We start from the raw sequence: 21,977 nt of genomic DNA on the forward strand, positions 1-21,977 counted from the left end.
AGACATAAATACAGATATTTATTTCCACCAAGAGAAACAACTATCTTTCCAGTTCTAACACAAATATACATATTTCCCTTTCCACCTACCCAAAAACACCATCAGCATGTGCTTTACAAATCAAATGGCTGCTTTATTTTACTGCTATGCATTGGCATCACTGCTTTGGAAGCAGTTGGGTATGGTTTGGAGTTAGTACTCGCTAGGAACAAGTAACGGAGTAGCTGGACACATAACGTGTCCTTGGCACATGTAAGTCTTACATGCGTACTTTTTTTTAATGCAGACCCTTTTGCTCCCTTTTTGTTTTGTACTATCTCGCAGTGGACTGAGTCCATAAAAGCAAACAGTGACCAGCGCTCCTCACAGTTCCCCCCGTAGCACTGAGCCAGCAGCCTACTCCAGGGTACAGTTTCCTTGAAGTCCTACACGTTCTCCATGGGAAGTACTGAGAAGGCCAGCACACGTTACCAGTCTCCAGCCCACAGCGGCTGCCCCATGTGGGTCCTGGCAGATCCCACAGAGAGGATCTCACTGACACATTGGCCATTCAGCTCCTTCGAAACAGTCGGATGTTGAGAACCATACGTGTTCTGACCCCTTCAGCCAGTATTTACGTCTCATAACTGTACAATTTGCCTTATCTGTTAATAAGATGAGCTCAGAAAGGTGAGCATTTCTGTACACTTCTGTAGGAAGATGCATTTTCACAACACACTTCAGCTTTGGTGGTGCTGTTCCAAAACGCAGCTATGAAAGATGTTCTCCCACAGCACTGTACTGTTTTGCCTTCCTTCTGTGGAAGGAGGTGCAGGAACAGACAAATGCTGACTATGATCTACATCAGTCTTTTGCCGATGGCTGGACTCTGGCACTCCTTTCCAGTGCAGAATTAAACCAGACTATGGGGGTATTTTCTTTTCTCTATAACCTGGCAATTCATTTTCTCTTACAAACTTAGTTAAACTGCTCATCAAAGAGCTGTATCAGTTTCTGTGAAATCAACTACAATTTTAGAACATTTTTTAGCAGGATCAGGTAAGGTCCCATCTTTTCCAGTAGAGCCTGGGGGCCTAATTTACGGAAGCTGACATATTCTTCACATTGTAAGTAAAAATGTATTGAAGTGAAGAAGAACTGAAGTAACCTTAAACTGACTCATTTCCTCTGCATTTGTCTTCCAAAGGCAATTTAAAACAGTTGCGAAAATTAAGTCAGCTGCATAGATATTGTTTCCTTAAACTCTGCTGCTAGAGTATTACTAATACTTTGTTACTCTGAAGCCAGCTTTATAACTGTTAATACCATCTTAAATGTGTCTTCAGACCTTATATTCCCAACAACAACAAAAAAAAAGAAGAAACAGAATCTGATTTTTCTCCTTAGAAATCATTAGAACATTTAAATGAATTTAAAAGAGGTAGGTCCGTAATCTATTTCATAGTGAACAATGCCAAGAAGCATCTTTAAAGCAGGACAAGAGTGCTGTGTCCGAAAACAGGTATTCACCCTTCACCAAACAAGAAGATTCCCCAAATTTGGTAAAAGCAAAAGAATGGAGCTGGAAAGCTGGACAGCAGCCCAACAAAAACCTTTTAAAGGCAAAAATAAATTTTAAAAAAGTGCCTCCTGCTGACTTCTAGCAGTCCCTCGGTGACTGCAAAGGAGAGTTTAAGACTGTTAGTCACTCACTCCTTTGATGTCAGTACAAAGCAAGTGAGTATAGGACAACAGAAGTGTGGCATCAAGACGTGGCATCGCTGAAATTACACAGCCTCATTTAGTACATAAACTTCAGAAAATGTCTAATGAATGCCCCTTCCTCAGTACTTCTCTTCCACTGCAATATTGCACCACTTTGCTTTTTTAATCCACTTTTTTATAAAAGTTGAATCTAATAAAAAGTCCCGTATAAAAATTTATCGTATAAAAATGCCAACCCCCCTAAGCCATATATACAAAATGTGTCAGATTTATGAAAATACCTGGACCCAATTATATAACAAAACAATTTTATACAAAAAGGTACAAGGTTGCATTCAAATTAACAACAATAAAAGTAAAAAAAACCCCCCAACTTCAAAATGCCTCATTCACAGAAAATCTGTTTCTTTTAAATTTACAGGTATATAAAACAGTATCCAATTGTCTCACATTAGCCACCATTTCATGGGAAACACGCACTGGTTCAGAGCATTATTTACACACATCACCGGTGAGCACCATACTTCGCAGACCAGTCAACACGCCCATGGATTGGCTGAGCTGGTGGTGGGAAAGACATTAACCTCGGTGTGCTTTTCGTAGGTGAACTGAATGATGGCTGTCCAAGATGTGGTCTTACTGACTTCAGAGAAGCATAATCTGAGGGACAAAAGAAAATGCCATGAGATAAAGGTTCAGTGAGTAGCTGCTGACATTGAGCAGCAGCTGGATGCAGGTCTAGATCCTTATTTCTTCAGGAAATAAGCCTCCCTTTTTAGCAGAATTTGCTGATGTGAACAACAGTGCATCCAATCCCTAAAACCTTATCAGACAAGGAGTATTTGTATCACTGATTTGACAAGTGTGAATTCTGTGCCAGCTCTCACATCAACCTCTAGGTCCCACTGAAATATGCTGTGGATAAAACCACATACTTCATAAACAAAGTGAAAATAAACCAAATCCTTCTCCATATGAAGTTCTGCAAGGTTACAAACTGTAGTTCCAGTCAGTCAAATATTTACAGATAAAGTAAAGCAAAGATACTTAGTTCAGTGCTGCATATATACAGCATTACCAGAGCAAGGGACCAAGACAACTTTGGTACTATACTTACTAGAAGACGGATCCACAGCTGGTGCTAACTGAACCCTCTGCCCAGCAGAGCCTACTTCCTTCTTCAGAAATGAAGGGATATAACCACTGGTTAGACCGCTTGATCCTATGGGCCCTGAAAGAAATGGCAGGGAATGCTTGAGCTCAAAACAATGGATCTCCATACTATCAACAGACAACAAAGGTGTGCACTGATGGATTGCATTCAAGATCAAGCCTCATCACGAACTGATGAAAACAAGAACTTCATTGCAAACATTAGAAATTCACAGATCCTATATATACCTGCATTCAGGAGACTGTCAGCATCAGACTGCATTAAAGATGAACGGAAAACAGGTACAAATTGTACTCTTAGAAGGGCAATTTCTGCTTCTCCGTGACACCTCAGCTTTTTCAAGGTTTCTCAAAGCTTTCAAAACTTAGCATTTCAGTTGCAATTATTTTGTCTGATTTTCAGCACCTGGGTCCTATGAATATACTCACTGTTGACTTCTATGCAGTGAGTCTGGGGCTCTGGTGCTAGAAAAAGCTCTTACTGAAGCCCTTAAGAGTGCATCTTAACAAACTGTGACAGATTCATGTTCCAAGTTTGGAAAGTCAGCTACAAAACTTGCCTCTAATCTGAGCAGGAACAGATCTCACTGACCTGTAGGATAAGCCATAGAAACTGGAACAAAAATAGTTATAAATAAAGCAGTCTAGAGTCATAGCGCAGATGGACAGCAAACAAGTTAGCATGCACGGATCAGATCCATCGCACATATGCCTATGTCGTACTAGAGCAGTCAAGCAGTGACAAAGCGTATTGTGGGAAATGATGGCAATAAGTAAAAAAGGGAAAAATCTAACAATATCCTACACAACTACAAAAGAAGCAAAAACTTGTAGAACTTGTAGACGAGCCACGAAGGAGACGTGCTATGTATATAAAGGTTCTCATGTAGTTTAGCCATTTACAACATCTTGCCATCTTGAATCTTTAAAGAACAATTTTCTGATTAAATTATATCCAAAATTTTAAGTTTTTTATTTTTTAAACCAAGAGTTTCTAAAGGCCCAGAATGTTTCTTTGGGCCAACATTACACAGAAATTTTCTCAAACATTTTCATAACAACGTATGCAAAACAAGTACTGCACTGCAGATCTGGAACATCACATGAAAACCTGAAGCCAAGAAAGATTTAGAGAGGAAATACATAGATATAATCTAGAAACATCAACATGTTTAAGTACATCTGGTAAAATCTAATGTAAAAATCTACACATTATTTACTTCAAATCAAGTAAGAGGGATTAAATACCTGAAATACCAAATGCCCCAAAGACCTGAAGAAGAAAAATTGGAGAGTTTTGCTTTTTGTCTGAATTTTTTTAAAGCCACAATTATTTCACTATGTTAAACAGCATCAATTAAAAGACATGATAGATGACAGATTTTATTTTCTTTATTCACATAACAACAGTGATGTGTACGGCTAGTTCAGTTTAGGCCGTATTGGGTTTATGTGGCAAGGTTTTGGTAGCAGGGGGGCTGCAGGGGTGGTTTCTGTGAGAAGTTGCTGGAAGCTTCCCCTGTGTCCAACAGAGTCAATGCCAGCTGGCTCCAAGACAGACCTGCCACTGGCCAAGGCCAAGCCCATCAGTAACAGTGGTAGCACCTCTGGGACAACAGAGTTCAGAAGGGAAAAAAAAAACCTGCAGACAGCATTTGCAGCCAGAGAGAGGAGTAAGAACATGTGCGAGGAACAGCTCTGGAGACACCAAGGTCAGTGAAGAAGGAGGGGCAGGAGATGCTCCAGGTGCCAGAGAAGAGGTTCCCCAGCAGCCCCTGGTGAAGCCCACGGTGAGGCCGGCTGTGCCCCTGCAGCCCATGGAGCTCCACACTGGAGCAGATCTCCACCCGCACCCGGGGAGGGCCCCACGCCGGAGCAGGGGGATGCCCAAAGGAGGCCGTGACCCCGTGGGAAGCCCACGCTGGAGCAGGCTCCTGGCAGGACCTGTGGCCCCGTGGAGAGAGAAGCCCCAGCTGGAGCAGGTTTGCTGGCAGGACTTGTGACCCCGCAGGGGACCCAGGCTGGAGCAGTCTGTTCCTGAAGGATGGCACCCCCGGGAAGGGACCCATGCTGGAGCAGTTCATGAAGAATTGCAGCCTGTGGGAAAGACTCACATTGGAGAAATTCATGGAGAACTGTCTCTCGTGGGAGGGACCCCATGCTGGAGCAGTGGAAGAGTGTGAGGAGTCCTCCTCCTGAGGAGGAAGGAGCAGGAGAAACGACGTGTGATGAACTGACCACAACCCCCATTCCCCATCCCCCTGCACCGCTCGGGAGGAGGCAGGAGAGAAATCGGGAGTGAAGTTGAGCCCAGGAAGAAGGGAGGGGTGAGAGGAAGGTGTTTTAGGATTTGATTTGATTTCTCATTATCGTACTCTGACTTTGATTAGTGATAAATTAAACCAATTTCCCCAAGTCGAGTCTGTTTTCCTGAGATGGTAATTGGTGAGTGATCTCTCCCTGTCCTTATCTCTCCCATGAGTCTTCTGTAATATCTTCTCTCTCCTGTCCAGCTCAGGAGGGGAGTGATAGAGCAGCTTTGGTGGGCACCTGATGTCCAGCCAAGGTCAACCCACCACAATCAGCACCCTCCTGTATGACAGTCATTTATGCATCAGCTGGGCTAAAATAATGGAAACCTGAAAATATGACATAACAAAATCTGATGAGGGAAACTGAAGGCAAGATGAAGTATTTCAGGTTTAACAGACCTAAGCTGTCCAATCTTCTATGCATGTGATACTTCAAACTAGACTTTTGGCGATTCATTAGAAGAAATTATTATGTTTTTGTTTAAGGTACTCTCCAAATCCAAGGAACAGTGCTCGGAACTATTTAGACAAAAAGAACAAACATAGTAGCAAGTATCTTCAGAACTGACAATGTATTAGAAATGGGTGACCCCAAAATATGGCTGTTTGGAATTGCAGAGACCTCATCTATTATCCTTTCTCATAGCGTCAAGCACAGCTTCTTACCTGAATTCATCCTGTTAATACTTCCTCCCAAACCAGAAGCCTTCCCGGGGAATCCAGAACTGGGCCAAGGATTAGACGGAACAGACTCTTTGTTTGAAGTGGAGACTATGCCACTCCTTGTGCTTATTCCTATTGCAGAAATGCAAAAATTACCATGCTGAAATCTCTGTTGTTACACAGGCTTGCATTCATTCCACCTGATGCACAACCTTAGAGCAGATGTCCAGTTCAGTGAACTTAAGCAAAACCTTTTTGCTCTTAACATGGCTCTGGGTTAGTTCCCACCCTCTCATAAAGCAATGCTATGACTAGGCCCTAGTCCTGCAACAATAATAGTCTTAAGTAGTTCCACTAGCATCAATGGCTGCTTATGTCAAGGGACGGGATCCTTACATGAAGGCCACAAATGTTCTCAAGTCACAGGAGGTGAAGCTTGCTACCTAACTGAAATCTCTGCTTTGTGTCAAACATGGCATTTTACAGCTTTTAGCCTGACAGTGACCAGATAACCTGAGAGTAAATTATGGTAGATTACATTTGTCATAATATTGTACTCTGGTGTACCTACTGAAACCACAGATTGTGCACACAGTTTGCAGTGGAGTTCATATGTCACATATTATTTGTATTTAATATACATCCCATATTTAAGCAGGGTACCTAACATGCAAGGATGCGCTCACAATTCATGGTAAAGCAAAAGGAGGCTTGCGATCAATGTATTTTACAACCTTCTCTAGTAATGCAACTTCTAGCTACCAAAACTCTACTATAGTTATCCAATTTGGGTCACCGACGTTAATTGTTTCAGGAAAAAAGACTGAGTTTACCATCACAATACCTTGTAGTTTACTTAATTAATTCTGAAGTATTAGTACTACAAGTGAATGAACAGCTAACACTGCCTTTATAAACAGAAATTATGAAAGAGGATACATTTATATTCAGCTCATTTTAAATACAGACAGACATGCTGCCCACCTCCTGTACTTTGTTCTGCCCCAGTGCTGGTCTCAGTACAGCAGAGGTTAACATGAAGATAGGCATGCAATTTCTTGATAGAGTCATGCATTTGTATTCCATTTAACTCCAAACTACAGCACAGTATATTCACACTATTAGTTAGTTTCTGTTGTTCATGGTATTATATACTCATGAGGTAAATGTAAGGCATTTTCTTTTCCAGTCTAGAAGACCAGCCTCATCCTTCTTAGGGAAACAGGGTGTAGCCTGGCACATTAACCAGCATTTTCTAACACACTTCAAAGTATAAAAGAGTATCCAGCAGAAGGAAGAAGTACCAATAATTCTTGTAACCAGGATTTATCTCAGCTGTTAGACTGCTAGAATGTAGTTTGTATCACGGCCATCTACACTAGCAAAGGTCTTGCTCTCCTCATTTTCTTTAAGCAGTAACCCCACTCCTCAAGCTCAAAGGATAAAGCCTAAATGTACCAATGACACCAATGACTATTTCATATTGCTGTTGGAATAAGAGGAAGAAAAAGATATAAGCATTTTTTACTAACCAGGTAGATACCTAGAATGTCTCAAGTAGTGCTGCTTTGCTGCAGAAACTCGCAATGTGGGAGTGTCCTCACGTGGAAAGGTCGCATGGGAAGGTGCACTGCAGCCAGAACCTACAGCATCCGAAGGCTTCAGGTCCAAAATGCTTTCAAATCTATAACCCAAAAATTGCTACACTTAGTTCAATTCTTATAGCATATGTTTATCCACAGTTGTCCTTCTCATTTCCTTCCCATCTCCAGGAATCATTTCCTCATACTGTGTTTGCTACAGCATAAACACAGAGAACAGGGAATATTTTCAGCCTGAAACCATACAAGTAACCCTGAAAATCAGATTTGTGCTTCTAGTTCCCTTATATATTTCCTTTAGACTTTTTATAAATCAATCAGTAAGTTTTTCTCTACTGTGTATGATCCATGGAAACTGCATTTTAGAGTCACCAAAAACATTTTATATGCATGAAATATGTCAAAATGGTTCATACATGAAAATTAATTCAAAGATTAACTTGGGAAAACTTAAGCTAAGCATCATTTTCAGTGGGGGAAAATGAACAACGAATTGTACAGAAGGATGCACTGTCCATTAGAAAAGGTGTTTGAAATTCACAGTTCAGCATTCAACAAGCAGCCAAGGCAAAGCAGGAGAGAAACAAGCTGCATATCCTTTACTGGCCTGGATATATGTTTCTAGATCCACAGAAAGCATAAAGAGCAACATTATGAAAAAAGAGGCAAAGCCTAGGGAAAGAAGACCAAACAGCACATGGACATAAAAGAAACCAACTTACCTACAAACAGTTTCATCGCTCTGCCTCTTCTTGCTTTTCAAGTCCACCCTTGTGACGGAAGAGCTGAAATCAAGGTCTTCCAAGTCATCCCAGTCTTCAGAACTCTTCACTGTTCTAGCAACAAGTCCCCATCTTCGCCTAGTTTTTGGTTTAAGTTCACCATTTATATTCTCAGTCCCAGCACATGTTTTCTGTTATAAAGATTGAAAAGAAACAAACCCACGCACTTACATCATAAGCCAGGTGACAGGAACAAAGAGGACTTCTTTTTTTTTTCCTGTCTCAAAGAGTAATGGTGGTAGTAGAGCTGTAACAACAGAATCCTAATCTTTCATTAAACATGCTAAGAACTCAATCTGTAGTCTGTAGACGTTATTACTTATCTTCTGCATTTCATCCTGTAATAAAGTATCTTGCACTGACTGAAGAATAAATTTCTTAGGTCTTGATTCCAATTCTATTTATATTTTACTATATACCTCCCAAACAATTAGCTCACGCTCAATTTTTATTTCCTGACCCATCTTGGGAGTACAAAACTGCATGCACATTTATAAAATGTATTTTTCTTGCAGGACAGCATACGTACAAATTTGGGTCTCTTCCAGCCATTTAAGCTCATCAGCACATTTCAACCTTGTGCAACTCTGTACACGGCCAGTACAGACCCTACTTAAGACCAATCTCTTAGCATCAGCATTCACACTGTCTGCTCTTCTAATCTCTCTTATGAATCCAGACTCCCTGTATAATCAACAGAAACGGTAGGTTCTTTATGCTGAAAGAAGAATCTGTTGTTTTCCATGGCCAAGCCCAAAGGGACTATTATTCTCAGTCAAATAAACTGGATGCCTGAAATGGATGAAGGCAAAAGCCCCACTCATTTCAACACTATTTGGCTTAATACTTTTCTCTCTGGCATCAGTCCCATTAATAGGCTGGCCACTGTACATCCTTTTTACTCGTATGAAATCACAGTGACATTCTTTAAGTGGTGCTTTACAACAAAGGGAAGCATAAAATGGCTTTGAAATGAGAAATCGACTTGCTTGTTTTATAGCAATTGGATTTAGATTTCAACAAGAGTAACCTCTAGTTTCCATCAGTAAGTTATAACTATTCTTTATTCCCATTTCCTGTCCTTTTAGTAAAGTATAAGAACCTTGAAAGAGAACAAGAAAAAGAACACAATTAAGGAAAAATCAGGCAGTATATCAGGAAGTGTATCTTATGCTAGATGGACCTTTACCTGCTGAGGAACCTTATTGTGAATTGCAGGCAGAAGAACTTGGTTAGACTTGTCCTCCTGTAAGTAGTTACTGTGCTCAGCCCCAGAGTTGTCTGTCTTGTATGGGTACATCAAATGCTGAGAAGACTGGCTTTGTTGAAAAGGCCTTGATGAAATGCGGGCATGAGGTTTCGGAGGGGGTTGAGCTGGAGGGACAGGCTTAATATGCAGAGATGATTTATTATGCAGTTCTTTTTGTTTCCCCAGTTCCTGAACACCCAGGGCATGGCCAACCTGGAAGTACGGATATCGAAGTGCCTAAAACATAATGAAGATGTTAGGATCCAACTTGGGAAACCAAAGATTCTAACCTACCCTAGCCCTGTGGGACAGTACAAATTTAATTTCCTTTGTTCTGGGGTGGGAAAAACAGCAGAAGACCCATCTCTCGACACTACATTCTAGCGAGCACGATCCACTTCAGAATAATGCTGCAATAGTAGAAAAGTTTCAACAAATACCAAGTTATCAAATCCTCTGTGGACTTGCACGAAAGGAAAAGGTTCTGCGGAAGTAAGATACTTAACCAGGTATATGGCATCTAGAAGCATGTTTCATTATGTGCTGTCTCTTCATGTGTGTGTGTGTGCATGCACATGTGCAAACACATGCACTCCTGTCATCACAGATGCAGCCATCAAGCCTTGAATGACCCCAGAGACATCCCGTCTCTTCCATTCTCCAGTTCCAAGACTGAATCAAGTTAAAGAAATACAACCCTTATGAATATTATCCTCTCTCTTTTTTGGAAGACATGTTGTTAAAAATACCTTTATCCTGCTTTACAAGTATTAAGGAGTTGTCACAAAGGCAATTAATCTCTGCCCATCTTGCTGTTTCAGGTATACTCATCTTCCCTTCCTAAAGACCTCTCACTGCAAAAAGCTTCTAAAAGCTCAGATTCCTCACCATATTTGTACCTTACTGCAAAACATTTGTTAATGGCTCTTAATATCAAGTTATTGTCAGTTTTTTTTGCTTTTCGTTACCTTTGAGAGTTCTTTGTCTATTTGTACTTTTTAATTGCTTTAATCAGCTTTAAAGCTTTTTATTACAATTTGTACTGAAGGTCTGATATAACCACAAAGGTTCAGCTATGGTCCTATTGAAGTGAAGTGAGATTTGAACCCAGAATCCCATCTGTTTTCCAGAAGGTGATGTGCTACCACTACAGTACTGATATCTGAAATCAGTGGCTACCGTCAACATCAACTGGACCATTTTATTTGCAATACTGATGACTCAGGCTATGCTTATGTACAGAGTGTTGGGACGTATCTACAGTAGCAGTTGAGCTGAGATTGCCCTACAAACTGCCTTGCAAAAGCTAGCTTCATGCAGGCAACACTGGGCTGGATGAGCAGACAGTGAGGTGGATTGAAAGCCGGCTGAATGGCCAGGCCCAAAGGGTAGTGATCAGTGGAACAAAGTCTGGCTGGAAGCCAGTAGGTATCAGTGTACCCCACAGGTCAATACTGGTGCAAATACTGTTCAACATCTCCATTAATGATGTTGATGGTGGTGCAGAGTGCACTCTCAGCAAGTCTTCTGATGACACAAAACTGGAAGGAATGGCTGATACACCAGCGGGTCGTGCTGCCATCCTGAGGGACCTCGACAGGCTGGAGAAATGGGCTGACAAGAACCTTAACAAGTTCCACATGGGGAAATGCCAAGTTCTGCACCTGCGGAGGAACAACCCCACGCACCAGTACATGCTGGGGTCAACCACGTTCACCTGGAAAGCAGCTTTGCAGCAAAGGACCTGGCAGACACCAAGTTGAATGTGAACCACCAACACACCCTTGCTGCAAATAAGGCTAACGGTATCCTGGGCTGCATGAGCAGGAGTGTTGCCAGCAGGTTGAGAGCGGTGATCCTTTCCCTCTGCTCAGCACTGGTGAGGCCACATCTAGCGTTCTGTGTCCGGTTCTGGGCTCACCAGCAGAAGAGAGATATGGACATAATGGAGAGAGTCCAGCAAAGGGTCACAAAGATGATTAAGGGACTGGAGCATCGCACATAGGAGGAAAGACTAGGAGAGCTGGGACTGTTCAGCCTGGAGAAGAGACGGTTCAGGGCGATCTTATCAAAGTATGCAAATACCCACATGGAAGGTGCAAAGAAGATGGAGGTAGGCTCTTTTCAGTGGTGCCCAGTGACAAAACCAGAGGCAATGGGCACAAACTGAAACACCGGAGGTACCCTCTTAACATCAGAAAACTTTTTTACTGTGAGGGTGACTGAGCACTGGCACATGTTGTCTAGGGCAGAGGGGTGGGACCAGATTATCTCCAGAGGCCCCTTCCAACCTCAACTATTCTATGACTCTGTGGCGCGTATCAATAGCAATGAAGGAACAGCAGCATAGCCTTCAGCCATACATCCTACCTTCACTCTGCTGCTTTTCACAGTGACTGGATTATACTTTATTCAGGTGTACTTATACACACTGCAGTCACACATTCGATCATTGACCACACACCCCATGCAGTTGATGCTGCATGCGTAAGATTGATTACTCTATTTTAATTACTCCCCTTTGTCTTGCAAATTGTTCTTGGCTTCTGCTCTTCTCCCTTCTAAGAAGTGCACCCCTGTGCAACTGTTAAATGACTGTAAAAGGTGTCTTGCAGTGAAAGGAAGCATCATATGCAGATGTGAGAAAAAGAAAACAAAACCAAACCTGACTAGCTGTTGGCCGCTTTTTGGGGTCCCACTGCAGCATGTCTCTCATGAGCTGCACTGCTTCACTGCTAGCATTAGGTATGAGGGTTTTTAGATTGTTAGGTACACACTGAGGCCATCGAAAATTCATGGAGGCTGAAAGTTGGTAGCCTTCAGGCCAGTCGTTCTGGAAGAATGAGATTTCCAATCACAAAGAAAGTTCAGCTGTCAAATATCATAGTGCCTAAGTACACAAGCATATATTCTCCTATCAGTAATAGACTGTGTCCATCTTAGTCTAGACTATATTAAAGATTTCACCAAGAAATTTTCACCTCAAACCTCTGATGAGAGGTAAGTGGTGCTTCGGGACATTGTTTAGTGGGCATGGTGGTGTTCGGTTGATGGTTGGACTTCATGATCTAACTTAGAGGTCTTTTCCAACCTTAATGATTCTATGATTCCAAGTCAAAGGCACAAACGGACTCAGGAGATAGAAGTCTTGCCCTGATACCAATTTCTAGTCTCTTAAACAACAGGTTTATATACAATATGCAAGACAAAATTAAATTTCCACCTAATGAAATCAGTCTAATGACTTTGTTCCTGTTTGGGGATCTATTTTTCCTCCTCTAAATGTCAGCTTTCAGAGCATAATTACATAATGCTTATTTCACAGAAAATGAGTTCTAAATTAGTTTACTATATCTGAGGTCAATACCATACAATAGCAGTTAGCATAAAAATAATAAATTTTCATGCCATTCTGTATGTGCCATTTTCATGCCAATATGTGCCATTCTGTATTGCAGAACACCTCTAGTATTACTGCAGTGTGGAATGTCACTTTAGCTACCTTCTTTGGCGTCCCCAAGACTTGGCAGATTTTGAATATAGTATCAATTTCACTGGCGCCTGGGAAAAGAGGCCTCAGTGTGTAAACTTCTGCCATTATACAACCAACAGCCCAAATATCTATTGGAGAACTATAGCTGGTGGATCTCAGAAGGACTTCAGGCGCCCTGTACCTGTAAGAGAGGAAAAAAAAAGAAACAAATCCCAGCAATCAACACAGTTCAAACAGGCATACATGAAAACATTTAGCTTTTCATTCTTTGCTGTTAAAAGCAAACATCCCTTAAAAACCTCCTATCCTCTCCCATCCTATACGTAAGACTTCACTTTTTTTTTCCAAGAATGAAGAATTAAAACCTACATAAGGTCTTGTAAGCTCTCTTATGCCTTCCTGACATGCAGCAATCCCAGCATGTCCCACCTGCCTTATCAGCCTCCCTATTTGTTCCTGTGTTGCTGCCATCTGTAAACTGTCTTGCACTAACTGAAACTTTTTGAATTACGCCAACTTTAAATAAAAGTTTCATAAAGAGGCGGCATCAAAACTGTTATTACATTCAGCACAAATTTAATACTTTACTTCTTTAAAGGTTTGATTATAAGTTTTACACAATGCACGCAAATACTAGCACTTACCATCTTGTAGATACATAATCGGTGTAAGGAGGTCTAGATCGGATTTCTCGGGCTAAGCCAAAGTCTGCTATTTTCACAAGTTCTGGTCCCATGCAAAGGAGGTTTTCAGGTTTCAAGTCTCTGTGAAAGAATCCTAAAATTCAAATGAAATATTGATGTGTATTGCAATGCCATCCCTAGCTGTAGCCTTTATTTTCCACCTGGATTGTTTTGCTTTAGTTCTTATTGCTGAAGCTTGACTAGCACAACACAAAGTCTTACGTGATCAACAGAACTAGTGAGTATAGAGCTTGTTCAGTCAGACCGTGAAGAACAGTATACACAAGTTGACTATCTTATAATAATTCAGACCATTCAGTCAGGTAGCTAAGTGACATTTCTTTAACAAAAAAAAATTACACCATTTTAATGTTAGTTTCATTCTAATTGTGTTGGAAACAGTGCAATGGAGACATCAAAAAAAATACTTGAAAAGTTCTTTTAAACAGAATACAAACTGAAACATGAGGTATAATTATTTTGCACTTTGAAACTTCTTTTTAAACCTGAGAACGCAATAATCTGCAAGCACTCAGTTACTCATCGCCCTATCAGACAGAGGATCTCAGCATATTTTTTTAGTGTTCTCCGCATTCACCAAAACTTGATCACAAATGAGCATTTGGCAAGAGCTCTTTCAATACAAATAAGAAAAGAGAGCTAGAATATTACTGACTACTGTCTCTGGAATTTGTTTCCACCCTTAGTCTGGAAAACTTGTCCTTACGCTTCTTCCTTGCAGGCATTGGAGACCACTATTTTCCATACACAGCTCCCTCTGTAGTAACTTACTATAGCTCTAGGACCTCCTTTTCAGAGGCCTTCCAACATGCTTAGTTTTTTCCATGGCCTTGAATATGCTCCCACAGAGAACAGAATAAACACTCACATAGGATGTGTCTACATTGTCTCTATTAACTTCTGTTTGTTAGATTAATGCATGACAGCATTGAAGACACAGAGCTGTAGATTTCTACCCACTAGCAGATTATGTCCTTCCTAGGGATATTAAGTAGACGTTCTGGTGCCAGCTTGAACTACTGCCTCTTTATGGAAGACAGCAAACAGAGCAATCAAGGCTGTGTTTAGCATTTAGTACAATCACTTCTGTATTTTGCTGCAAAGACAGGCAATGCACCAACAGAACACTTTTGAGGTACAATTTACTTCATGGCAAACTTGTAAAAAGAGTAATCAATTATGTATTCAAATATGAAAAGATGCTTCGAGTTTCAATGGACAAAGAACATAAAAAGTTGACTTGACAAACATTTCTATGCCATACAGGAAAAGAACAGAGAAATAAGGGGCGGGGGGGTGGGGGGTGGGTGGAATTCATGTGATTTTTTCCAAAACTGTTGCAGAGAGAATCTTGGGACACCCAGTCTTACACTGTGAGTCACAAGACCATCAAGACCATCCTGTCAGGCTTGCCATGAATTTCCAGATCTTTGGAACTATGGATTTGCAACATCTTGGCAGAAATACCAGCCTAGTGTGTAGCAGGTCAGTGAACAAGACAGTTTCCACACAAAATTTTTCATTCTTTATAGCTATAGTAAGTTAAATAGAAGTAAAAGGTATTCTGAAAGGTTGTGATCCATCTGATAATTTATTAAAAAAAAGGTAGCTTAGATTTTTGCAAATAAATCATACTATTTTTCTGGTTTTAAGTATTTTGTATCTCACTGCAACAGACTGGAATTTCTAGTTTGGTTTCAGAAGAGTATCCACGCCCCATTAGAATAGAGAATAAAGCCATCAGCTTGAAAATGTTTTGCAAAACCAAGTTAAAAGTGTTCAAGTGAACTGAAAAGCTGGTCCTACAAGCCTCTCAATTCCAGGACTTTGGCCACTGATGTTAGTTCTCCTCTGATAAACCTAAGAGCTGCAACATACACTACAACGCATTTAGCAGGCAGAATTGCAGAGGGCAGCAAAACATGGTGAGGAAGTTATCATTAGAATAAGTAATTTTTTTCTCAGTTACATGGGTCTTGTTACTACCGGCTGGTACACCAGCTTCAGCTTTTATCATTACCGTAAAAATTCGTTGGAAGGCCATGCAATGAAAGCTGTTTGTCACTCATATTTTATTACTTTAAGTGTATCTTCCAGAGAATATGCATTTTATTCCGGTATCTGTGTTCACCTTGAGAAAATAGTAATTTTTCCTTTATTCTCAGTCTCAAGGGATCTCTAAATCTATCAAGAAATGTGCCCATTAATATCAAAAGAATTTCAGAAGTCACCAGCTGCCAGCTTGAGAAAGTAGAAATCTACAGAAAAGGAAGTGAGCAAACCTCCAGACTAAAATACCAGCCAACCATAAAATATGGGTATTTTCAGTAATCTGAATCTCTCATATAGTGTAATTCTTTTGATCATTCCCTTTTATTAAAGTTAGTAATGCAATAGTTAGTGTACTCATTTAAAAATTTACACAGATACCATCTTGCTCTAATTCAAAATGTTTACAGCTAAAACATAACCTACCATGCTTATGGATAAATGCAAGCCCTTGCAGGATTTGATACATAATATTCCTAACTGTAGACTCTGGAAACAGTTTGTTTCTGTGGGATAAAAGAGAAGGGAAAAAATAAATGTTAATGCTTAAGTTCACACATTAGATTATGCTATCTAAGAAACCAAAGATAAAACGTAACAATGACAATAAAACTGCTAGATATATTTTAAGCTCTCTCATGTAGTTTATTTCTCCAACAAAATTTACACAGCATTTTGCATATTACATTATATTAAGACAGTGTGACATCATGGTAAGACTATGTGGGACAGTGACTTAAAAAAGGGAAAAAAAGAAAAAAGAAAAAGAAAAAAAAGAAAATTGGACAAACTGAACAAACCTTAACACATACAAGTCATAAGACATGTTCCTCAAGACAGCAAGGGCTCATGTTAATTCAGTGCTTTTCATGCCGTTTCTTCTGGCCTCTCTTCGAGAGCATATACAAGCCGTACTTTTGACTCTGCCTTGTTACTGTCTAACAGCTGACATGCTACTTCTTTCTCTTCTGTTATCCGAAAAAACAGTCTCATCTGCTACCACTGAAAACAAGAGGTTCTTCTCCTCATGAAGTTCAGGTGAGAAGATCAGCCACGGCAGGCCAGTCAATGATAGCCCCTCTTACCAAGAGAGGATTCTGATCAAACAGCTTTGTACCAGCTGCCTCTGCACATGCCAAAACACAGTAGGGATGGGCTGGGGTGGAAATCAGTGACAATTTTATTCAGAAAGAGCCTAACAGTGAATGAAGATGACGGTCTGGGCCTTATTCAATTTCCTGAGCTTGATACCTCTCAAAAATCTTGACCATCACATATTTCAGAAGTGAGATCAGCTACTAGAGGCAGCTTTTCATATTTGCTTGCTTATTTTTTTAATTACAGCAGGGAGTCATATTTCCTCTACAGTCCCTTCCAGCAAGGCTGGCAATTTTAACTAAGACTTAAGCAAATAAATCACATTCTTAAAGGTTTGATTTATACAATGTCTGACCAGTCCAAGGCCTAGCTAAACTATAGAGAGTATGATGTGTAGCATACTTTTACAGACATCTGCCCTTTTTGTTTTGCTAAGGAGATAGGATATATCAAACATTCCTAAAGATTGGTTTCTATGTCATGCACTATAACCACTTTCTCAAAGTACATCGTTTCATATAATTAAAAATCAGCATCCATATATGTGTCCAATTTGAAGTTGTTCCATACCTGTGCATGCATAATAAGTATTTTTATGCTTAAAAAGGTTTTTTGTGTAGTATCGACAGACCTATGTTATAACAATAACCTTACTTTGTTAAATCAAGGAAGATTACGGTCATCTCCCAGGCTGATTCTATTGTCCATAGAGAGAAAATGGCCACCTCAGAGAACAATTCAAAGCAGGGAGCTCTTTTGCCCCAAATTATCCTCTGGAGGATTATACCATGGTCCAAAGGCTAAAAATCAAGACTTTATTAATGCTCCAGCAAATACTAAAAAGCTAGATTTTACTGAGAACGCTGACAAAAAGAGGCAGTCTTTGGACATGTCAGTTCAAATTGCAAGGAAAAAAACCTCCTAGAAGCAATCCAGAATTTGACTCCTCCTGATTACCGTTTCAACCACTTTTTATTTATTCATTTATTTGAGGAAGCCGTAACAGAAGAGGTGGTAATACCACCCTCTAATAGAAAAAGCGTTGCTAGTTGGAGCACTTACGTAGAAATTAAAAGTTCTAGGTTCAACGCCTCTTCAGCGTGAGGGCTGTTAAAAGTCCACAGCTCCTAACTCTCAAAAGAGTGCCCTACTTATCTGCCAGGCTAATCTGGGAAGAACCACCGAAAGCTCTCACTAAACTGTTTGGGATATGCTCAAAGGTGACAGCCACAGCTCCTAATGCAGCACACAGCTTTAAGCCACAGTGATCTAAGCCTAAACAAATGATCCAAAGTCCTTTGAAAAGTAACAGGTGTGTTAAAAGCACATTACGCAAGTAATTAATTTATATCAGGAATGAGTGATGCTGTTACATACCTTTCTTTCATTAACTGATAGAGATTTTCTTTCATGTATTCAAACACAAAATACAGATGATCATTTTCCCTGATAACTTCTTTCAACTTTACTACATTGGCATGGTTTAATTTCTTCAAAGACTAGAAACAGAAAATACAAACAGGATTTTAAAAGGTACTTACTCTAACGAAAATGAAAAAAGACTTTCACTGATGCAGAAGACTTGGCTTCAAAAATTCTTCAATATTTTAAATAATCAGACAGGTCTGAGAACAAAGACCAGATCTCCAAGTATTACCAGATACACATGCAGTATATGTATCAATTTAATACGCTAGTCATTCAAAAGCCAGCTATCTGGCATCACAGTAGTCACCAAAACAACTGCATTTTCTCCGTAAGCAACTTCCTACTTGCACAATTCACACTCTTCTTGTACTTGCCCTGGCAATAGTCAGGTTAGACTCAGGACTAAATGTAACCCTGGAAATTCTTCCTTGGTATTGTGGAATAACCCTGGTGGGCAGCTGAGCTTGCACTCCCTGCCAGTGGGATAGGGGAGAGAATGAGAAGGGCAGAAAGCGAGAAAACTAATGGTTTGAGATAAAGACAGTTTAATAAGTAAAGCAAAAGCTGCACACGCAAGAAAAGCGAAACAAGGAATTCATTCACTGCTTGCCATTGGCAGGCAGGTGTTCAGCCATCTCTAGGAAAGCAGGGCTTCATCACACGTAATGGTTACTTGGGAAGACAAACACCACCACTCTGAATGTCCTCCTCCTTCCTTCTTCTGCTCCCAGCTTTATATGCTGAGCATGATGTCATACGGTATAGACTATCCCTTTGGTCAGCTGTCCTGGCTGTGTCCCTTCCCAGTCTCTTGCCCAGCCTCAGCCCACTTGCTGATGAGGAAGCTTAAGAAACAGAGAAGGCTTGAGGTTGTGCAAGCACTGCTCAGCAGTAACTAAAACATCCCTGGGTTATCAACACTGTTGTGGTCACAAATACAAACCATAGAGTTAGTTTTCTTTGTAGCAGCTTGTATGGGTCTATCGCAGCCAAAACCAGCATACTAGGGTCTTCATTCTACCTTCTTTTTAGATTTTCAGTGTATTCTATGTTCATTCTTTCTGCAGCAACACAGTATCAATAAGCAGTACTGTAAGAAAGGTGACCTAGGTGTTCTGCATATTTGCAACAGTGACAGTAAGGACTAGAAATCAAGGGATGTCCTTTAGAACATATCCCTAAAGCTTTGCTGGTGTCAGAATTTCATGCTAAATGTCTGTCCCCAAACCAACTATCCAGAAACAACTGCATGTACAAAGGTTACTGCTGAGCAAAGGGCATGTGTTTTCAAGCTCTGAAAAGCAAACACCCATCAACTCCAGGTTTTGTGATAGGAAAGATCTCTCACTCACTCACCACTCACTGCAAGAAGGAAGCAGCTCTCTAGAACAAAATGATTTTTTGTAAGACTACAGAATTTTAGTAAGACTTTTTATAAGACTACAGACACCCCATTCAAATGCAGAGCCAGGAAACAGAATTGTAGTGCCATATGCCACAACTCATGTTGGTGGCAGTTTTGATAAAAAGGTGGAAAGAATTTGAGGCTATCCCAAAATGTGAGATTGTCTACATTAAATTCAACCATTGAATGAAAAAAGTACCTTAACTTCTCGAAGGTTCATGCATTCCTCCCAGGAATAAAACTTTCTCTTCATTCTACAATAGTAGAGGGGAAAAACAATTAATACATGGTCAACATCAGCTGTTCTTAAACTCACAGTCTCATTACATCTTAACAATCCAGTTCTTCCATCAAAATATAACGTGTTATCTCCTTTGTCAAAAAACTTTACATCTCTAGACAAGGTACACTCTAATAGAATTTAAAAGCATTACTATTACACAGGACTGCCTTTTTTCATGTATATGTATCTTGCTGCAAAAAATTCAGAGCCTTCGACAATGCTATTTTTCTTTCCAGTATACAATATGGTGGAATAGAGTCTAACTGTAAAAAGGACAAGGGTCACGACAGTTATGAGAACTCAGACTTAAGTTTTGAAACAAAGCTAATGAAGACCAAATTAAATCACTTCACTGGGTCTCCAATTTTATCATATTCTTCTTGATCCTCTTCTCTATATTTTTTTCTCTGTAATTTCAATACCTTTCCCCTCTAGGTTGCATTTCTTCATTTTTCAGTGTCCACTGCTCTCCATGTTTCTCTTTCCCTTGCGACTTGCATCTATCATGCCAACTTCTTTTCAAATTCTGCCTTTCCTTTCAAGCTTCTAAGCAATTCTGTGCTAACAGAAACAAACTGTGCGGCAGATCTGCTTTCTCCTAAGCCAAAATAAAACTCTGAACATAGTATCCGTGTGTAACATATGGTCCTATTTGTTCATATGCATTTTGATTATGACTCAGTTCTTTTATATATAACTCTATGCTTTAGGACCAACAGGACAAAGGCTCACATGTACGTGCACACACCGAAAAGCTCTGATGAAACTTACAAAAATACCTCACTGATTAAAGTCTGGATAACTTTTTTGTTTAAGCAGTGTTTTTGCAGTTAGTGTCTTTTGCATTCAGCCACCAGGCCATTTCCATCCTTAATAATGGATTGGCATTAACATGTAAGCTAAGAGAGTACCATCTTCTGGTTTGTTCTCAAATTTTTGAGTTTCTACCGTGTTGCAAAGTAAAAATCAAAGGTGCCTCTTGCAAGGTTTGATACAGGAAAAACACCCTCAGCACAGAGGATTTAGAAAGTTCTAAAGCCAGCCATTGACTGTGCATACAGAACAGCATTGTACTGAAAGCTCTTTTGACAAGTATGTCCCTGGGTCATGGTTGGTATTTCAGGAAGGTGCCTGCAATGCTTTACAGCCGTCTCTTACCACAACTAGGACAAATAAGCCATTTACAAACTGAGGTCACTACTGAAGCGGCAGAGAAAAATCAAATGGATTTCTCAAGGAATTTTGAGAAAATCTTAAGCTGAAAAGACCAATATGTAATAGCATATAAAGATACACATAATGGACAATGAGATCCATTGTGTTAATTATCAGTGCACGATTAATGCTATACGGGACATTAGACCATGAAAAGTATGTTCCATGTAAGCAACAGGGAAGAGGCTGCAGACTCTAAAGCAGCATTGCAGAACATTCTCAATAATATACATAATACATGTTCAACTGCACGTAGTAGCAGAGCACTGTTACAGTAAGCCTATATATCTCACCCTCTTTATGTTCTGCTGAGGCTTTGGAGGATACAAGGAACTTGAGCTTTGCATGCTGCCCCAATACAACTCCAAATACAAACGTTGTGTTGAATGTGAAGTACTCAAACCAGCATGACCAAGTGAATGAGGACCATAGAATGAAAAAACCCGGACCATCCACTGTTAGATAACAAATGAAAATACTTACTTTTTAATGGCTATTAGCTCTCCAGATTCAATGCTTCTCCCTAGGAGAACAGAGCCGTAGGTCCCATCACCAAGCTGTCTGATAGTTGTGTACCTATTCATGATGAGGAAACATTCGCTGCAAGCACATTTCAGTCCTTAGTGTTTCTTGTGTTTCTCCTCCGAGTGTAACCAGTTCTTTCTGTGGCAGCATAAATATAGAGCACTCAGGACAGTGTGAACAGTTGCAGGAATCATGTTTTCAAGACTTAGCCTTTGGTCTGAAAGCACAGAACATAATCCGTTTGATTTCTGTACCCTTCTGAGATTGCTTGTTTGCAGACTCCATTCTCCTCC

The 21,977-nt window shown here is 40.2% G+C and overlaps 1 protein-coding gene across 1 annotated transcript; it reads right to left on the reverse strand.

The window, feature by feature from the left end:
- Positions 1-1,993: 1,993 nt before the first annotated feature.
- CILK1 (ciliogenesis associated kinase 1) lies at positions 1,994-21,743 on the reverse strand (the record flags this gene model as incomplete). Its single annotated transcript, XM_081998254.1, has 13 exons — positions 1,994-2,364; positions 2,822-2,935; positions 5,856-5,984; positions 7,385-7,536; positions 8,176-8,366; positions 9,425-9,721; positions 12,150-12,317; positions 12,987-13,158; positions 13,622-13,754; positions 16,157-16,236; positions 18,206-18,327; positions 19,861-19,915; positions 21,643-21,743. The coding sequence occupies 13 exons, from the start codon at positions 21,741-21,743 to the stop codon at positions 2,210-2,212; spliced, it is 1,869 nt and encodes a 622-aa protein (XP_081854380.1). The 3' UTR covers positions 1,994-2,209.
- Between the last annotated feature and the right edge of the window lie 234 nt (positions 21,744-21,977).

Source organism: Phaethon aethereus (assembly GCF_964289735.1).
Source record: "Phaethon aethereus genome assembly, chromosome: 3".
Lineage (NCBI taxonomy): Eukaryota > Metazoa > Chordata > Aves > Phaethontiformes > Phaethontidae > Phaethon > Phaethon aethereus.